This window comes from Zonotrichia leucophrys, chromosome 9, assembly GCF_028769735.1.
Source record: "Zonotrichia leucophrys gambelii isolate GWCS_2022_RI chromosome 9, RI_Zleu_2.0, whole genome shotgun sequence".
NCBI lineage: Eukaryota > Metazoa > Chordata > Aves > Passeriformes > Passerellidae > Zonotrichia > Zonotrichia leucophrys.
This window is the reverse complement of record NC_088179.1, coordinates 1,449,731-1,468,009: the sequence shown is the minus strand read 5'-3', so window position 1 is coordinate 1,468,009 and position 18,279 is coordinate 1,449,731. Positions and strand designations below refer to the sequence as shown.

The window sequence follows — 18,279 nt, the reverse complement described above, 5'->3', positions numbered from 1 at the left end:
CTCTCAGGTTTTTCCCAGAAGCCTGGACTCAAACACAGCCTGGGACACTGCAGCTGCCCCGGAGCTCCTGTCCCTCAGCAGGGAGGAGGAGGAGGGGAACGAGGGACAGTGAGGGGAAATGGCTGGGGAAGGAGGGGCAGTGAGAGGGAAATGGCTGGGGAAGGAGGGACAGTGAGGGGGAAATGGCTGGGGAAGGAGGGGCAGTGAGAGGGGGAAATGGCTGGGGAAGGAGGGACACTGAGGGGAAATGGCTTTTCCTGGTCCATTCCCTAGGGGGCTGTGCTGCCTCTCAGATCACAGACAGCTCCTTGAACCCAGGGGAGGGGGAGCTCATCCCATGCACCTGAGCAGCCTGTGCTGACTGTGTCCTGTCCCCCCCGTGCTGACTGTGTCCTGTCCCCCCAGGTGTCCCTCAGCCAGGAGTGCACCCGCGCCATCATGAAGCTGATGTACTGCCCGCACTGCCGCGGCATGGCCAGCGTGAGGCCCTGCAACAACTACTGCCTGAACGTCGTCAAGGGCTGCCTGGCCAACCAGGCCGACCTCAGCACCGAGTGGAAGTACCTGATGGGTGAGATGGCCTCTCCCTGCTGCAGCTGCCCCTCATCACCCCTGGCTCCCTGAGGCTGTGTTGGGCGAGCAGAGGGGGTGGTGGGAGGCTTAGGGGAGTTGTTTGCCCTGGTGAAGCTCTCAGAGCTCCTTGTGCCCACATAGCATCGCCCAGCAAGCTCCTCTCTCTTTGTCCCGCCGTGCCTGCACAGCTGGAGGGATCTGAGCCCTGAGGGAGCCTTGCTGCTTGTCTGGGCTCAGGGAGGGCAGCACCAGAGGACATGGCCTTGGCCTTGGCAGCAAAGCTGCCAGCTCAGCCCCAGCTGCAGCCCTCAGGCTGGCTTGGAGTTGGCATTAAGGACAAAACGCCACAAAGTCAAGGAGTGCCACCTGCCTCTCGAGGGACACTGCAGCACGGATGGGGAGGCAGCAGGCACTGCGGGAGAGGTGCCCAGGCCAGCTGTGCCACTGCTAACTGAAATGCTCTGTGGGAGCAGCTGGGAGCCTGCTGCACAGGAGGGGAGGAATTGTCCCTTCCCCAGGGCTTTGGTGGCCCTTTGGCCTTTCTGAGCAAAGCCAGCCAACTGTTCTGTCACTCTCTCCTGGCAGTGACAGCCTCTCCTGGAACACTGCTGTACAGCTTTCCTTGATTGACAGGGAAGCAGTTCATGTGCATTTTGCATTTATTCTGGCTTCCTCTTCCCAAGAGACACTGTCAGGGGGTGACAGCTAGGAGGAAATTGGAGCTTTTTTCAAATTGCAGTTTTACATTTCAGTGTCAGAGGTCACAGACTGATCAAGGATGGGAGCAAATTATGGAGTCAAAGGCAGCAGTTCACTGGTGGTGTCCTTCCTTCATCATTCTCCAGGCCCTTCTGTGGAGCCAGAGATGATTTTGTTACACTAAAACCAGAGTTTCTCTTTCAGTTTGACAAATTAGGGCAGGTCAAATTAAGGGAGATTTTTATAGTAAGTGGTTCAGATACAATTTTTCACTGTTTAGGGCTGCAACCTTTGATTTAAATGTTTGTATCTCAAGATTAGTGCCTCTGCAAGGCACTATTTGTCTGAAATACACAGTCTCAAAGATGACACCACAACCCCTCAGTGGCAGCAAAGTTAAACTGCAAGCTTTTCAGTGTTACAGGAGATTTTATTTACCAGAATACAAAAAATTACCAAAATTTACCCCCTTATATTGAGACCATATAGGCTGTCCTCCCTTCAGACCCAGCTGGAGCGTTGAGAATTGTCTCTGGGGGTAGGCAGAGATTGGTAATTCTTTATAAGCTGTGGGCAATGGATTTATAGAAAATTCTATACAGTAATCCAACCATCCAAAATCCAGCAGTATCCAAGCACAGTCCCAAAGCAGCCATGCAAGCAGGGGCCTCCAGGGCAGGTGGGAGTGCTGGGACAGCAGAGCTTTCCAGAGGAGCTGAGGCAGCCCTCAGTCACTCCCTGTGCTGTTTACCAGTTAATATTGGTCTGCTTGTGTACCTGTATAGCCTGATACCTCCCTGGCTGCTGTCCTTCCACAGGTGGAGGTGACCAGAATTACTGCTTTTCTCCCTCCTTCCCTGCCACAGAAGCCATTTCCCACACCCACTGTCCCTGGCACCTTTCTGACCCCAGTTCTCCCATTTTCTCCTGGCTGCAGTGCTTTGCTGAAGACATGCGCTGAGTTAGGAGGGTGAGGGCCAAGTATTGCTGTTTCTTAATAATTCTGCATGAGTTTTGTGGTCTTCCTTTCTGTATCCCCCAGGGAAATGCTGGTTACTTTGGGTGAACACTACCCAAAGTGTATTTCCCATTTGCAGGAGGTTCCTTTTGCCACAGAAGAGTGGCTTTGCCTACGTAAAGTAGGAAAAACAAAAAGTAGGGAAAACAAGAGTGCACCTGGGCAGTGGTGAACATGGAGAGGTGTCTCCCAGCACGGAGACCTGCCAAGGGCTCAGCAGCTTGTCCCACCCAGGATGAGCTGTCTGTGCCTTGCTGTGCCCAGAGTGGTGGTGAGAGCTGTGCCTCCTTGCTCTGCAGATTCCCTCATGGGGGTGGCCGACCGCATCGACGGGCCCTACAACGTGGACACTGTCATTGGCACCATTCACATGAGGATTGCTGAAGCCATCTCCAACCTGCAGGAGAACAAGGATTCCATCACAAGCAAGGTAGGAGAGTGTGCCTGGGCCTGCCTGAGGACACATCATGTGCCACTGCCAGGACCAGGTGCTCTTTGGTGCTCACTCTTCAGCTGAACTGGTGTTGCTGGGCTTGCAAGGGTTGCAGGGTGAACAGAGAGGCAAGAGTCTTGACCTCATGTTCAGAAGGCTTCATTTATTATTTTATGATATATATTACATTATTACTGTGCTAAAAGGAATATAGAGAAAGGTTCTCAGAATGCTAGCAAGCTAAGAATAGAAAAGGAATGAATAAACAAAGGAGCTCTCTCTGATTCTGTCCCAGAGAGAGCTCGGCCTGTGATTGGCCCTTAAATGTACACATGCAACATGGGCCAATCACAGATGCACCTGTTGCATTCCACAGCAGCAGACAACCATTGTCTACATTCCTTTTCTGGGGCCTCAGCTTCCCAGAAGGAAAAAATCCCAAAGAAAGGATTTTTCACAAAAGATGTCTGTGACAAACTGGGAGAGAGGAAGAGTGAGAGAGAGCAAATGCCCTCTCTTTTAATGATAAATTACCTTGGTTTCTTACCACCCATCTGACACAGGCAGAATTGTTTTCTCCACCTTTGCAGGTGCTCCCTGCCACATCCAGGCAGCCTCCTTTGGCCACAGGCACAGGAGGTGGGACTGCATACACAGTGATGGGGGGTGCATGTGCCATTTGCAGTCAGGGCCCTCTGTGCTGAAGAGTTTTGAGCTGTTTTGGCTGAGCTGAGGCGTTTACACCAAGTGCACAGTCCCCAGTGACAGGAGGCAGCTGCTCTAACCTGCCCCGAGGGGATCTCCTGCAGTGGGAACACTGGGCTGTCAGGTGGTGCCAGGGGACAGAGCTGCAATCTGGCAGTCCATCTGGAGAGTACAAACCAGGCTCTCCCGAGGCTCACCTGTCTCCCAAGAAGTATCCTGAAGGTCTCTTCTGTTAGTCTTCTACTTTTAGTGTATTTATCCAGTTAACCACAGTCACCTCTGTAGCTGCAGGTGAGAGCAGCCTTGGGAACAAAAGCAGCCCTGCAGGGCTCCTGCCTTCTGCCCTGACACTCCCCAGGTCCTGCAGCTATCCCACAGACAGGGCAGAGATGCAGATGAAAGAAGTGGGACAGGTCCTAACTGGGTTTTGGATAAGGGAAGGGCCAGAAGTGCTGCTTGGCAAACAGGAATTCACTGGCACACATCAAAGCACTACCAGCTGATGCATCCAAGTGCTGGGTTAGGTTTCTTTTCTGACATGAAAGGCAATGTTCTTTCTTCCTTCATTAGGGGAGACTGAGGCTTTCCACATAAAAGCAAATCCATGGTGTGGGAAAACATAGCATCACCTGCAAAGAAAGGTGTTTCCAAGGGGAATACAGTAAATCTGGTGACATGAAAGGGGCTAAACAGTCCAACTGGTGTTTGGAGCAACCAAACAGGATTGATAAGCTCCTCAGTATGACTGGTGACCAGGTGAGTGGAGCAGGAGCACTCTGCTGGTGGCACAGCTAGCAGAGGGCAGCAGCTGCCAAGCTCTGAGCTCTGGTTTTGAGCATGGCAAGGCCATCAGATGGAGGATGGTGCTGTCAGCTGGGTTCAGGGCTGGCCATCTCAGAGGCAGGGCCATGACCCAGGCCAAGGGTGCTGCTGTTAAGGTAACCTCCCAGTGTGAGCAGTCAGGAGGCGTCTGGCAGCCACTCTCCCACCATCATGCTATCCCTGCAGCCCCTGGGAGTGGCAGGTCACATCCCCAGGTCCCTGCTTGCCTCCTGCACCCCCCTCACACAGCCACACCAGGTCTCCTCACTGCTTCCACCCCAGGTTTCCCATGGCAGTCTCAGACCTCTCCTTCCATAAAGCAATTCATTCACAGCACAGTAACACAAATAAAACTTGAGCTGGTGCCTCTGGGGACAACAAAGGAACTCCTGGGCTTTTATCCCCTCACAGTCCAAGCATGCAGAAGTCTCACCCAGCCCTCTCAGCGCCTGGTCACTGGCTGGTGCCACAGGTCCTGTGCCCTTTGTTATGCCAAGGGTGGGCAGCTCATAGCCCACCTGCACAGAGTGCCCTCCTCCCCACAGAATGCCTTCTTGGAGAGGAGCCAGGAGTGGCCCTTGCCCCAGTGCCCCCCTGTCACAGGCTGTCCTGGCATCTGGGTGTGTTGGAGAGGATGAAACAAGAAAGCTTTTTAAATATGACTGCTTGGCAAAAGATTTTGAGAATCTAGAAACTATATTGGCTTCAAAGAGATCTCATCTCCGTCCGTCCCTACCGTGCCCACATGGGTGAAGCTCTAGAGAAGCACTTGTGGTACCAAGCCTTGTGTTCAGGGCAGCACAGAGCCCCCTCCCTGCTTCCTCACACTGCCCTTTCTCCCTGTGGCTCTCATGGATTTCAGGCAGCAGGAGCTGTCAGAGGCTGCAAATGCCTGTTTGCTCTCATTATTCAGGGACTGTTGGCCCCTCAGTCTGCAGCAGTTGTTTTCTCCAGCAGCAGTTTGCATCTCTCACCTGAAGCATTTAAAGTGGCAAGAGGTTCACCTTGGTACCACACTGTGCTGGAGCTGCCCCTGTCCTGGACACCTCCCCAGATTTTATCTCCTGGGAAGGGGCCAGCAAGATACAGCAGTGAAACCAAGATTTTGTTTTGGTAGAACAAAGTTGAAAATGCTCTACGTGCACTTTTCAGGGTAGGTTTTTGCACAGAGCTAATGAGACTGATGAACAAACAAAGTGGCTTGGTGCTGAACTGCTGCAGTCATCAGATGCATCTGGCCAGCAGGACAGGGCACCAGGAGGGCCTTTGGAGGCTGAGTGTCCCTCAGACACAGGGACAGGGGCTCCTGGCCAGGCTGGCACTTGGCTGTCACAATGCCCAAGCCAGCGCCTTCAGCAGGTGGCACGAGCTGTGTCAGCAGAGCTCTGCCTGGCCCTGCCTCATCTGCTTCAAGGGGACACCAGGCAAGGTTTATCAACAGCTTCTGACAGCAGCCTGGCACCACAACGAGCTTGGAGCCCTCTTTTCAAATCAGGCAGCTTCCTTTGTAAAGGCTGGCCCATCCTGACTCAGACTGACAGTGCCAAGTCCCTGCTGAGCTCTGGTGCTTTGTCCCTCTGAGCTCTCCTGGCACCAGTGGGGCTCAGCTGCCCAGCCCTGGTGATCTGCTGATGCAGAGGCTGAGAGAAGCTGGATTCTCCAACCTTCACCTCACCCTAGAGGCCAGGTATGAGGGTTTGGACTTTCCCAGTGCTTCTGCTGCTCTCTGGCCACAAAGCCCACCTGGGCAGGTCATTAGGTGATAGGAGGTGCCTGAAGAGAGCAGATAAATCAGCTCTGCTGCCTCATGTGCCTCTGAAGCATCCAAGCTGACAGACTGTGGCACATCTGCTGTCCTGCAGTGCCCTGTTGGAGGCACACTGATTTCCCAAGTGGGGATGTTGATTGCAGGAGCCATGGGGATAGGCCCACATCAGTCTGTTGTCCATCAGTGAAGCTCCCATGCTCTGTAGTCTCAAAGCCCACATCACTGATGCAATGAGTGTGAGCAACTCCCATCTTTTTCTTCCCAGGATTTTATTTTCCAGTCATAAGAAGAACAGATAAAATTGCTATAAATAATTTAATATCAATATTGGCGACTCATCCAAAAACATGTGTTACTGCTGAATATTTTGCTTGATAGTGGTAACCAAAACCAGTTACAATGTGCTGAAAACACATCTGGCACTAAAAACTAAGCCAGAATCTCTGAGAATCTTGGCAATAGGAAGGATAAATATACTTAAGAAGGAAAAAACCCCATAACTGTGGAGTGTTAAATAATTAAAGGAATGGCATTGAAACATGGGATAGAGAGTTTGGTTTGTTTTTCAGGTGTTCCAAGGCTGTGGAAATCCCAAAATCAGCACAAAAGGCTCCAGTAGTGAGGACAAGAAGAGACGGGGGAAGGTGACATTGGAAGCCAAGTCCTCTGCCCAGGCCCTGGAGATGCTGGTGGGTTTGAGCCTGGAGCTGCTCTGGGTCCTGCAGGCTGTGCTGGGGCTGGAGAAGATCAGATCATTGGGGGCTGCTGTAACCCAGCACACCTGCTCTTCTTGCCTCTGCAGGGTTGGGTCTAATAACCAATAGATAACCAATTTGCTGATAAGCAATTTCCCAGGGATTTGGTGCCAGACTTACCTGAAGAGGCTCCTGGTCTGATGGTCTTCTCCTGGTTGGTCTTGTGGTACTGGAGCAGTGCTTGGCATGTAACCTTTAGCCTTGGGCCCTTGGGTTGGTGATTGGTCTTTAGGGGAAGGTTGATGATACGTCCTATTTTGCATGAAAACAGATTTTGTGATGGTAAAACAAAAAATATGCAGAATCCTTGTACTTTCCTCTGCCCCGGGGCACCCCAGAGCTCCTGTGGCCCTGAGCATCCCCTTTGCTTACAGGTTTTAGATGCCAAAGGGAATCTGACAGCTCTCAAGACATACTGGATCACCCTGCCCAGCAGTCTGTGCAGCAAAAAAGTAATGGCCAGCTCAGCTTCAGATGACAAATGTTGGAATGGGATGACCAAGGGCAGGTATGGAGTGGCTCACAGTGCCAGGAGCACCAGCCTGGCTGAGGGGAAGGGTTTGAAAAGACACTTACACATCATCACAGCCAGCCCTGCTTGTTCAGAGTGAGCAGTCTGTGCCTTTCCATAGAAATGCTGCATTTCCAGAAATGCTCGTACCTGGGAATGGCAAGCCTGGTGTGGTTTTGCTGTGTGTTGAGGGTTAAGCACTGAAATGCACTCAGCATGAAATAACTGTGCAGTTTTCTACCAAGGAAGCAGTTCTGCAATTCCACATGCACTCAGAAGGCAGCAGGGCTGGATTTGCCACACAAGCTGCAGAGAATTGCACACACATCCCTCTCTCCATACCTGCTCTCAGGGGGGACACCTGGGTGACATTAAACAGCTGCAGAAACAGGTCCTACCCCAGCCAAGGTTAAAGGATGGCTGAGGGGACATTGGCAGCTGCTGGACCTTTCTCCTCTTCTCTCTGCAGTCCTCTTGGGCTTGGCTTTGCCAGCCTGAAGTCAACACCTTCAGTTCTTCCCTATTTCACATTGTTGCCAGCAGTGTCCCGGATCTGCAGGAGCAGGAGGACCAGGGCACTGAGGAAGGCAGCAGTGCAGCTCTGGTTGACAGCTCTCAGCTAATTAATCTTCCCTGGGAGCCAGTCTGGTCAAACTGGGCTGGGGCCATTCAGGGGTCCCAGGGGTCAGTCCCCACAGGGTTTAACCAAGCAGGGATTAAAACGCTCCTCAGCCTCCCATATGGACAGAGATTTTCCATCGGGGAGCGTCACTGTGGGCCCATCGGTACCAGCCTGAGAGCAAGCCCTGTGCCTTTCCTGCAGGAAATCCCTCCCCATGCTGGGACAGGGGTGCTGCAAGGCCACCCAGGCACCTCCTGCAAGCTGAGACCCCTCTGCTGGGGTCTGGCCATCCAGAGAGCTGGGCTGCCCAGCAAACACCAGCTGCAGGGGCTGTTCCAGAGGTGGCACTGGCTGCAGCCTCTCTGGGGCTCACAGAGGCTGGGTTATCCCTGGTGTCTGCAGGGAGAGCTGAGCTCAGCTGAGCTGAGCTGGGGACAGACATCTAAACCTTCTGCCTTCCTTCCCAGTTACCTGCCCGAGGTGATGGGGGATGGCCTGGCTAACCAGATTAACAACCCAGAGGTGGAGGTGGACATCACCAAGCCAGACATGACCATCCGCCAGCAAATCATGCAGCTCAAGATCATGACAAACCGCCTGGGCAACGCCAACATCGGCAACGATGTGGATTTCCAGGACACCAGTGAGTGCAGCACAACCACAGGGGTTCAAGGGGGGTCAGGGGGGGCAAACAGTCCTGCAGCCTGCAAGGTGTTCCTGCAGCCTGCACAGATGTCCCTGCAGCCTTCACAGTGTCCCTGCAGCCTGCACAGGTGTCCCTGCAGCCTTCACAGTGTCCCTGCAGCCTGCACAGATGTCCCTGCAGCCTGCACAGGTGTCCCTGCAGCCTGCACAGTGTCCCTGCAGATGGGGGCAGGTCTTTTGATCTGGCTTTTGGCCTGGGGGCAGGGAGGGGCTGCTTGAGTACAGATAGTTTGTGGGGTGGCTGGAGGCTGAGCTGCTCCCAGTGCCTTACTGAACCTGCAGGGCTGTCTCCAGTGCCAGCCCTGCTGACAGGGCCATTGCTCTGTCTGCTCCAGAGTTTGCAGCTGCTGCAGCAGCAGTGACTAAAACCAGCAGGAGGTCAGGTATGGGCTTGTATCCCACGCTGGGGGATGCAGAGAGGAGGGGGTGGCCAGGGTAGGGCTGGTGGCCACAGCTCCCCGGCATTGCAGCAAGGGGAGAGGGCCATGCCCACCCTAAGGAAAGCATTGTGTGTGCAGTGTGTGTGCAGCGTGCAGTGTGTGCTGTGATGTGCAGTGTGCAGTTTGTGTGTGCAGAGTGTGTGTGGTGTGCAGTGTGTGTGCAGTGTGTGTGTGCACTGTGTGTGCAGTGTGTGTGTGCAGTGTGTGCAGTGTGTGTGCAGTCTGTGTGCAGTGTGTGTGCAGTGTGTGTGCACTGTGTGCACTGTGTGTGCAGTGCGTGCTCACCCCACGCTGTCTCTGCACAGGTGACGACATGAGCGGCTCCGGGAGCGGGGACAGCTGTCCTGATGACGTCTGTGGCAAAAGACTTTCTAAGAGCCCCAGCACCAGGCAGCCAGAAACACACGCCATTCCTAAGCAGTCCGGACACGGCGTCCATGGGGCCGGCAGCAGATCTTTGCCTTCTGCCTCCCTCCTCCTCCTCCTCCTCTGGCTGGCTGCCATCGCCCCGCAGCACTTGTGGCGGTAACTCGCTGGCACAGCCAGGACACAGACTGCGGCTGAGGGCTTCACTTTGCCAAAACCAACAACCAACAACCAACCAACCAAAGGACGTATTTAATTCACCTTGGCAAAAAAAAAAAAAAAAAAGGAAAAAAAGAGGAGGAGAAAAAGGTTTTCAGAAGGTTTCAGTTGTTTGCTATTTCTGGCAGTGCTCGAGCTGTTTTCTTCTTTCTAGGTCTTTCCCCAATGCTGGGCCCTTCTTTCCATACCTCATTGTTTTACTTTTGTTATAGCCACAACCTGGCTCCTGGGGCTGGAGCCGGCCTCTGCAGAGGGCTCGGGGGAGCCGGGCCGAGCCCTCGCGGGCAGCTGCGCTGCTGCTCGGTGGAATATGCAATTGCCCCGCCCCTGCCCCGCCTCGGCACGGCCGTGCTGCCTCAGGGGCTCGCTGGGCTCTTCCTCTGTGCTTCCTAGCTGGGCAGAGATGGCCCTTCACCTCCGGTGGGCTACACAGGAGCGTGAGCAGCTTTGGTGGGTTGAACTGAACGAGTTTGGCAGCGGCTGTTGGACCCAAAAATGCAGAACTCGCTTTTCTTTGGAAAGGTCACAAGTGGGTTTCTTGACTAGAGCTCGTAGCTGAGGACAATTTGAAATGTAGGTTTCCTACATCTACGTGACTGGGAATGAGTGTTAGGGGTTGGGGTTTGGGTACTTTTTCTTTGCATGCTAGTTGGAAAGCCATTTTTTTACCCAAGTAACAATGGTCCAGTTTGTACCTGCAGTGCAGTACCATTGTAGGTAACAGAGAGATGCAGATGTGCACAGTGGGATTCTCTGTGTGCCAGACAGCTGTGCTGCCTCCTCCTTCTCTGGCCCCAGCCATAGACAGGAATCCAGGTTTTTTCTTGGTAATGAGAGCCAGCAGGGACATTTTACTAACTGGAGCTTTGGGACTGGTTGTGCCCCTTCAAGCAGCTGCCTTAGGGCAGAGAGGGGCTGCTGGGGACCACCATGGGCCATACCCAGGGCACTGGCTCAGGGGGGAATGTGAAAAAGGAAACATTTTGTTTGGGATTTCTTTTTACCTTTGGTGTTTGTTTCAGTTGTACTGTAGGTTTTTAATGGATTCCACTTTCCCTGTTCCTTCCCTACCATCCAGTTCACCTTCCCTAACCCCTGCAGGCACGGGCTGAGCCAGCAGGTCAGACAGCCCTGGCAGCTCTGTTTGGGCTCAGGGGAGGGCCAGGCTCACCCTTTGCTCCCATCCCACCACTCACAGCCTTTGGGTGATGTGGCAGCTGCCCTAAGCCCAAATTGCTCTGTGGGGTGGGCTCTGGGCCAGGTTTGAGACTGGGGTGGTGGGTGAAGTTACAAATGTCCTCCTGTAGCTGTAGGAGTGTCTGTGCTGGGGCTTCCAGAGGCTTCTGTGCCTGCTGAGCAGCAGGCCTGGGCTGGAGCCCCAGGTGTGGCAGGGGCTGGTACAGCACAGTCCCTGTGGCTGCCTGGGCCAGCAGCACTCCCAGCTTGGGTTTGAGCTCAGGTTTGTGCTGGGCTGAGAGGGAGGGCACAGCTGGGCTGTCTCCTGCTTTTGCACAGCATCCCAGCATTTCTGCTCTGTCTTGCCAGAGGAGATGTGCCTTTGGGCTGAGCAAACATTGGGGTTGGCCTTTGGCTGTTTTCTAAGAAAGGGGAAAAAAAAAACCCAATTTTTAACATGAGCAGTTTCTGAAGTGTGCAATTTAAGGAAAGATGAGGACATGAGCAAGGTAATGCTGAAAGGCAGCTCATTCCCTGCCCTCCCTGGGGCACTGAGGGTGCCTCAGAGTAGGCAGAGCTTTCAGGCCAGCTCTGCCAGCCTCTCCAAGCCACAGTGATCGATGTCACTGACTGTGCGTCCTTTCTGCCGCGGCCTCACCTCCCTGAAAGGCAAAAATCCTCATCTGCTTGGGTGTCAGAAATGAACACTGGCTGCTGGACAATGGCTGAAGGACAGACAGTGCCACTGCACCCCTCAGAAACCTGCAGAGGATCAATGTAAGCTGTGGTTTTGTCTAGATTTATTTACTGCTAGACATGTGGCAAATTCACATGATTTTTACTGCTCTAAAGAGTTCCTATCTTTTCTTTTTAACTTTTTAAATCAGAATTGTAATTATAAATTTAATCTTCAGTTCCAACAATCCCCACAACCAATTCTGCAGAAGCTTTACATCCAAAGGGAAAAAAAAAGCTGGGGGGGAGGGAGGAAAAATTAAAACATCGTATTCTCATCAAAACATAGCTGGGTTGGGGCTTTAACACGTGGATGCTGAGGTCAGTGGTTTGCTTTGCAGAATGGGAGCTTGAAAGTCACTTCCATTTCTGTGCAATTACTTTTTGCTGCCTGCCTGTTATCCTCAAGAGCTTCTTATGGGCCCCTTCACATCTTAAATGTGAAGCCAGGAATTTACTGATTATCCAGTTAGTGTTTTAACAATTTAATAGCCCCAACTAGTGGTTCTGTTACAAGATAAAAACCTGATAGTGCAAATTAATAAGGCAAAACCTCGAAGAAGCAGTAAAATCTGTTCTGCAGGGGAAACCCTTCCTGAAGCCTTCACCTGGGCTGGGGTTGAGCTGCCACCTCCACATCCCTCGTGGCCCTTGCAGAGGCCAGGCCAGGTGAGGCAGGAGAGCAGCCTGAGGTGGGGCAGGGCAGGGCTCAGCCCCTCTGGGCCCAGCAGCGCTCACTGGTGGCCCTGTGGGTTCACTTTTCCATCTGCCCATGGTCAGCCCGCACTGCTGCTTTTTGCTGCTCCCTGGGTGCTCAGTGGTTCTGCTCTCCCCTGCCCTGAGGGCGTTTCCCCAGCTGCTGCCATGAAGTGCCCTGGGGTTGTTTGGCTGTGCCGCCTTCCCCGGGAGCTGCAATGGCTGAAAGCCCCCAGGATATCAACTCCAAACTAAAGCAAACTGAAACTCCTGCTGACTGAACTACCACTGGTGTGGCTGAACAAGCTGAAATCAACCCAGGTCCAGACAAGTCCCGAGCCTGTGGTTGGGCTGCTGCAGAACCTGGGGCCTTTCAGTGCTTCTAAATGACATTTCCTGGGCTGCTGCCTGCTGGAAAACACTGTGACACCTCCCCGTGGCTGCTCTGGGCTGGCTGCATGGGGGATCTCTGAGCAACTGGGCTGGCTGGGACAAACATCTGCTCCCATGCTGTCAGGATGGTGATATCCATCATGTTCTGGTGTGAACAGGCTCATACTTGGCAGGTGCATGGAGGGGGTAGTGGTGTAGGAAAAAATCTTTACAAAGGCCCAATCCCTGGGAAGGGGAGAACCATAAATGGTGGATTTCCAAGTGTCTCTGTCTTTCAGCCTGCTCTTTGTGCCATAATGTGTATGTTTTAAACAATGGTGAGGGTCTCGAAAGGCTTTGAGAGCACAGCTACTTCTCATTTACAGATGACAAGCTGCCTGTTCTTTTCTGGTGGGCTTGGTAGGGGCTAAGGTATAGCAGAATATCTAAAGTCCACCTTTGCTTTAAACAGATGCATTTCTATCTGCAGGAGTAAGAATTATGTCACTTATCAGCATAGCTGGACAGTTATCTATTTCTTTCTGTTACCAAGGTACTTGTAACTCTCTTGCACTGTTTATCTAAAGTTGAAATATGTTCTTTGAATCCTTGTATAAATAAAAAGGCTGGAGACAAATCTGGATTTACAGGGCAATTATTTCTTCTCCATTTAAACCAAGTCTGGCTTTTCTTTCTTTTTCACTTGTTAAGGCCCAGATAAAGGCCAGGTCAGGAGCCCTGAGGAAGGAAACCATGTTGAGGCACAGGCTGGGCTGATGGCAGTGTTGGCAGCAGGGATTTTCCTGCATTCCTGCACCATTCAGGGGAGCAGCTGCTGGCATCTGTGGATGTGTGTTTGTGGGAACAAGGTGAGCCTGACTTGAGGATCCTAAGTTATCTCTTTCTCATCTAGAAGCACAGGAAGTCATGGCATAGCAGTGCAGAAATCAGAAATGCCCTTGGTATTGGTCATGACAAGGTGTTGTGGCAATTACAGAGCATGGCTTTGCACCAGTGCAGCTGTTGGACAGCTCACAGCAAGCAGAGCAGCGAGGGGAATGTTGGATCTCCAGCACGGGCCTGAGACTGGACTGGTGCAGCAGAAAGGTTTGTGCTCAGCTCCATCCACTTCCAGAACAGCTGTCAAGGTGAGGAGTTGGAAGCTGCTCGTGAAATGTCTGAGAGACTTGGTGACTGAAAACTAAAGTGTATCCTTCTGCCTGGAAGCAAATATCAGCTACATTTAATAAACTGACTGATACCCTTGAGTGAGTAGGTATTTATTTAGGTTCCTCTCCTGCAGCTATTTGCACCACATTCACACATTTATATGAATATAACAAGTGCAAAAATATTGGTCTTCTCCTTGGAGGTTTTGTGCACACCAGTTGCCTGCTTTGCCTCCTCAGTGTCTAAATTATGATCTGAAATAACAGCCTCTTACAGCTATGTGTTTACTAAAGGTGTCTGAAAGCATTTCTGCAGTACATAATGTCACTGAACACTGCATGTTGGCCAGTTCACTGCTGGGAGCTTGCAGGAGCTGGAGGCTGTGGTACCATCCCAGCTGCCCCTGGGCTGCAGCCTCACATCACTGCTTCCCTGGCAGGGAAGCTCCAAGGGCTCCAGGAGAGCCCAGCCCAGCCTGGGAGCTCACCAAGGCAGGGGCAGGCACTGTGCAGGTGCATGGCAGGGGGACAGGAGACAGCCATGGTGACAGGGGCTGCTGGCACTGCACCCTGGCTGCCAGGGCCACCAAGACCAGGAATGCCCAGGGAAATCTGGACTGAGGCATCAAACCCCTTCTAACGAGGGGGGAGGCTCTTACCCTGCAGTTCAACATCTTTTTACAGAGGCAGCAACTGCCTTCACTGCCAGAAGATGGCATTTGTGTTTAACTTATCAATTCCTCCGTGTGTGGAGACAACTGCCCTGTTCCCACCTCAGCCTCTGCACACAGACACGGTGCAGGGAGGGCTGGGGGGAAGGGCCCCCCTTGGTGGCATGAATGACCATTCTGAAGTCAGCTGCAGGCAGGCAGCCAAAAAACATCCACAGCCTCGGAGAGAGGGAGCTCAGCTGCAGCCCCAGTGGAGCAAAAGTGACAAGAAAGGTGCCCTGAGATGGTGTCACCTGGGTAACACCTGGCTCAGTGCTGGGATGGGCTGAGGGAACTGGTAAACCAGTGACTCCCACCAGGCTTGTCTGGGGCATCCCAGAGCATCTGATGGGCTACTGCCACCCAGCAGATCAGTGAGGGTTCGTGGCACAGCAAGTGTGATGCCAAGTGAAACCAAGTCATGGTTTTGGTATGAACTGGAGTGTGCCCATACAGCAGCACCCAGGGACTCTGCAGGGGCCCAGGAAAGGTCACTGATGGCTGCAGGCAGAAGGGTGAGCCCCTGTCAGAGGAAGGCAGGGCAGCAGCTCTTTCCCACGGTGTGGGGCATTGACGTGTGCCTGTCCCACAGGGGAGTCCATGGCAGTGGCTGCAGAGAGGCTCCTTGCCTGAATGCCCCCATCATGGCCTGGCAATAAGGGGTGTGCCATGGAATGCTAAGTTGGGCAAGAGTCACTGCCAGGGAAGGTCCAATATCCCTGGAAAGAGTGGCTGTGGAGGGGCTCAGGAGCCCTCCTCATGCTGCTGGGGTGGGCAGCATCAGGGGTCTCCTGTTGAGCTTTCTCCTTCCCAGCCTGAGCTGAGCCTCCTGGGGCCCTGCAGGAGCCATGCCCTGAGCACAGAAAGCAGGGGGGCAGGTGAATCAGCCTTCCTGTGCTGGGTAACAGGAGGGGACAGCATGCTCTTGTGCTTATCTGAGAGAGCTGAATCCCTTTGCCTCAGAGCCAACTTCTCACTGACAGGCTGCTGTTGGCACAAATGATGGCAGGTGTGTGGCAGGTCCAGTTCTCCTCCCTCCATGATCAAATAAAAGCTCCTCCTTGTACCTCACTTCTTATTCCTGAATGGGTGGCATTGCACTTCGCAGCAGTCTGTGCTCTGCTGCTGCAAGAGTTCAGGTTCATTTTTGTGTCAGGTTCATTTTTGTATCAGTCAAATGCTTATCTCATGAAAGCAAAGGGTTGAAGCAGCTCAGCCTCCAGGAAGCAGCTGGCACCTGTGACCAGCCCTGAGCACCTGCCCACACTGGCCAAGGTGACCTTCACCTGGCTGGGCTTGGCCCATCCCCACCCATCCTGTGCAGTTCAAACCCACGGCAGCACACTCAGGTGCAGGATGCTCTCTGCCCTGGCAGCACACCAGCAATTCTACTGAAGTCCAGAAAGATCAGCACTATGCTATCTGGCCAGCCTGGTAAATCATTTTCTGGAGCTTTTGTTGTAGGAAAGGGGCACCGAGAGGCTCTGGAAAATCACAGAATCAATCACAGAATATGCTGAGTGGGAAGGGCCCACAAGGATCACGGAGTCCAAGTCCTGGTGCTGCACAGAACATCCCCAAGAGTCACAACATGTGCCCAAGAGTTCAAACACTCCCTGAGCTCTCTCAGGCTTGGTGCTGCACCCACTGCCCCGAGCAGCCTGTTCCAGTGCCCAGCTGGACCTTCTCTGGGTGAAGAACCTTTTTCTAATATGCAACCTAAAACCACCCTGACACAACTTCAGCATTGCATCCCTGCACCAACAGCACCACCACCAGCAGCAGCATTCCCGTGCAGAACACAGCAGGTAAGCAGCAGCAGCATCATTCCCGTGCAGAACACGGCTGGTGTAAGCAGCAGAAGCAGCAGCAGCATTTCTGTGAAGAACACAGCACGTAAGCAGCAGCAGCATTCCCGAGCAGAACACGGCCCGTAAGCAGCAGCAGCATTTCTGTACAGAACACGGCCGGTATCAGCTGCTCTGGAGGTAGCGACTGTACAAACCCACTGCCTTTCCAAGTGAACTGTGGCTCCGAAAGTGCTTTCAGATTTCCCAGCGCAGCTCTCGGGATGCGGCCGGCACTAGGACCTGCCTGGAGCCTGTACGTGCCATCCCGTAGGGAGGGCTAAATACAGCAGGGTAGGATTACAATGTGCAACACACCAGCAGAGAGCCGTGGCCGTGCCGGCACCGGGAGCCCCGCGCCGCCACCGGGGCCGGTGGGTGCCCCGTGCCCGCCGATGCCCCAGCTCTGCCCGGTCACGGCCTCGCTGCTGCTGGGCACGGCCAGGGCAGCGTGCGACGAGGAGCTGCTGTTGCGGGAGGGGGTAACCTTGTGCGTGAATGTCACCCGGCAGCAGCCCTGCCCCTCGCTGCGCGGCGTCCGCGCCATCCGCGTGCCCGTGTTCGATGACCCGGCCGAGGACCTGGCCCGCTACTTCGAGCCCTGCGGCGCCGCCATCGAGGCGGCCGTGCGGGCCGGGGGCCGCTGCCTCGTGTACTGCAAGAACGGCCGCAGCCGCTCCGCCGCCATCTGCACCGCTTATCTCATGAGACACCGGCAGCTCCCGCTCAAGGACGCCTTTGAGGTAATGTGTGACGTCCGGATTCCTATTTACAGCTCTTTTGGGGAAGAAACGCAATGCTTCTCATGAGTAATTTCTTGTAGAATTATTTTGGTGCTTCCTCCTGCCCCTCAGCAGTTATACAGAGATTCAACATTTCATTAAACAGTCCCCTGTAAGTTTTTTCATGCCCAGCTTGGTCTGGTAATTTTTCAGTGTGAGGTTTCTACATGTAGCAAACATACCAAGCTGGTTGCTTAGGGAGCATTTTCTCTATCATTTGCACATTCAGGGTAAGTGAAGACAGAGACCAAGTGAGTGGGTGCAGGAATTGCCGTGCAGGGTTTGCTGCTGTTTGCCAGCTCCTCACAGCAAGGAACATCCAGCCAGGCCTGCAGAGTGCCCAGGAGCTGCCAGCTCTCAGCCACAGCTACGTGGCTGTAAGCAATGATGTGTCAGCTTTCTTAGGAAACCCATCCAATACAAACTGCTCGTGTTCTCCGGGTTTTGTCTTCACCCATTTGTCACTTTAGACAGCCAATTTGCTTAATTTAGACTGAGGTGTGCAGAGTGACCAAGTTTCACACGATCACCTTAAGCATGAGCAGTGTCACTGCACTTGGTGAGACTTTCCCATTTCCAGCAGATCAACAGCTCTGTCTGGTGTCTGGCCATGAATCCATTCTGTAACCAGGCCCAGCTGGCAGTTCCTAGCAAGCACACAGTGAAGTCAGCTCACCAAAATAGCTGTTTGTTACTCTGCAGCCAAATCAAAACCAAAGTAAAGCTTCTCTAAATTTTTAAGTTCAAAATTCATTTGCATGACTCCCACAAATGCAGGATACCTTGCTTCCACTGTGTCTCTCCTGTTCTCTAGGCTGTGAAAACTGCCAGACCCGTAGCAGAGCCAAATGCAGGATTTTGGTCTCAGCTGCAGAGATATGAAGAAGAATTGAAGATACCAAAGCATTCTGATCCGCTGAGCAAAGGACTTAAAAATAGCAATGTGTGAAGATACTTTAAAGAAAGTGAAGTGACTTGCTACAGAGTTTAAAAAAAGGGAAAAAATCACTCCCTAAATCACCTGTATGTAAAACATTTTACCCCCATAACTGAGATGATGTTCATTAAACTCCTTCAGAGCATTTCTGTTGGTAATGCATGGAAAGAGGGCAGATAAGCAGGGAATAACTGCAGAAACAGAAAATGGTTGGAAGGA

General features: G+C 53.0%; 2 protein-coding genes across 3 annotated transcripts in view; both read left to right on the top strand.

Moving 5' to 3' along the window:
* The window catches only part of GPC1 (glypican 1), a 208,111-nt gene extending 194,228 nt beyond the window's left edge, over positions 1 to 13,883 (top strand). The window contains exons 4-10 of one of the 2 annotated variants that reach the window (XR_010441317.1): positions 406 to 571; positions 2,590 to 2,720; positions 6,588 to 6,707; positions 7,148 to 7,281; positions 8,374 to 8,549; positions 9,357 to 13,484; positions 13,636 to 13,883. Coding sequence is in view for 1 of the 2 variants with exons in the window: in XM_064720557.1 (XP_064576627.1) it covers positions 406 to 571; positions 2,590 to 2,720; positions 6,588 to 6,707; positions 7,148 to 7,281; positions 8,374 to 8,549; positions 9,357 to 9,580 (951 nt within the window). In the remaining variant the exon portion in view is untranslated. Of the gene's footprint in view, positions 1 to 405; positions 572 to 2,589; positions 2,721 to 6,587; positions 6,708 to 7,147; positions 7,282 to 8,373; positions 8,550 to 9,356 lie in introns of both variants that reach the window. The other variant, XM_064720557.1, reaches the window with a different exon arrangement.
* Positions 13,884 to 16,508: 2,625 nt separating this feature from the next.
* On the top strand, positions 16,509 to 18,205 carry DUSP28 (dual specificity phosphatase 28). Its single transcript, XM_064720559.1, has 2 exons — positions 16,509 to 17,084; positions 17,938 to 18,205. Exons 1-2 carry the CDS (start codon positions 16,647 to 16,649, stop codon positions 18,070 to 18,072), a joined length of 573 nt encoding a protein of 190 aa, XP_064576629.1. The 5' UTR covers positions 16,509 to 16,646; the 3' UTR covers positions 18,073 to 18,205.
* Positions 18,206 to 18,279: the final 74 nt, after the last annotated feature.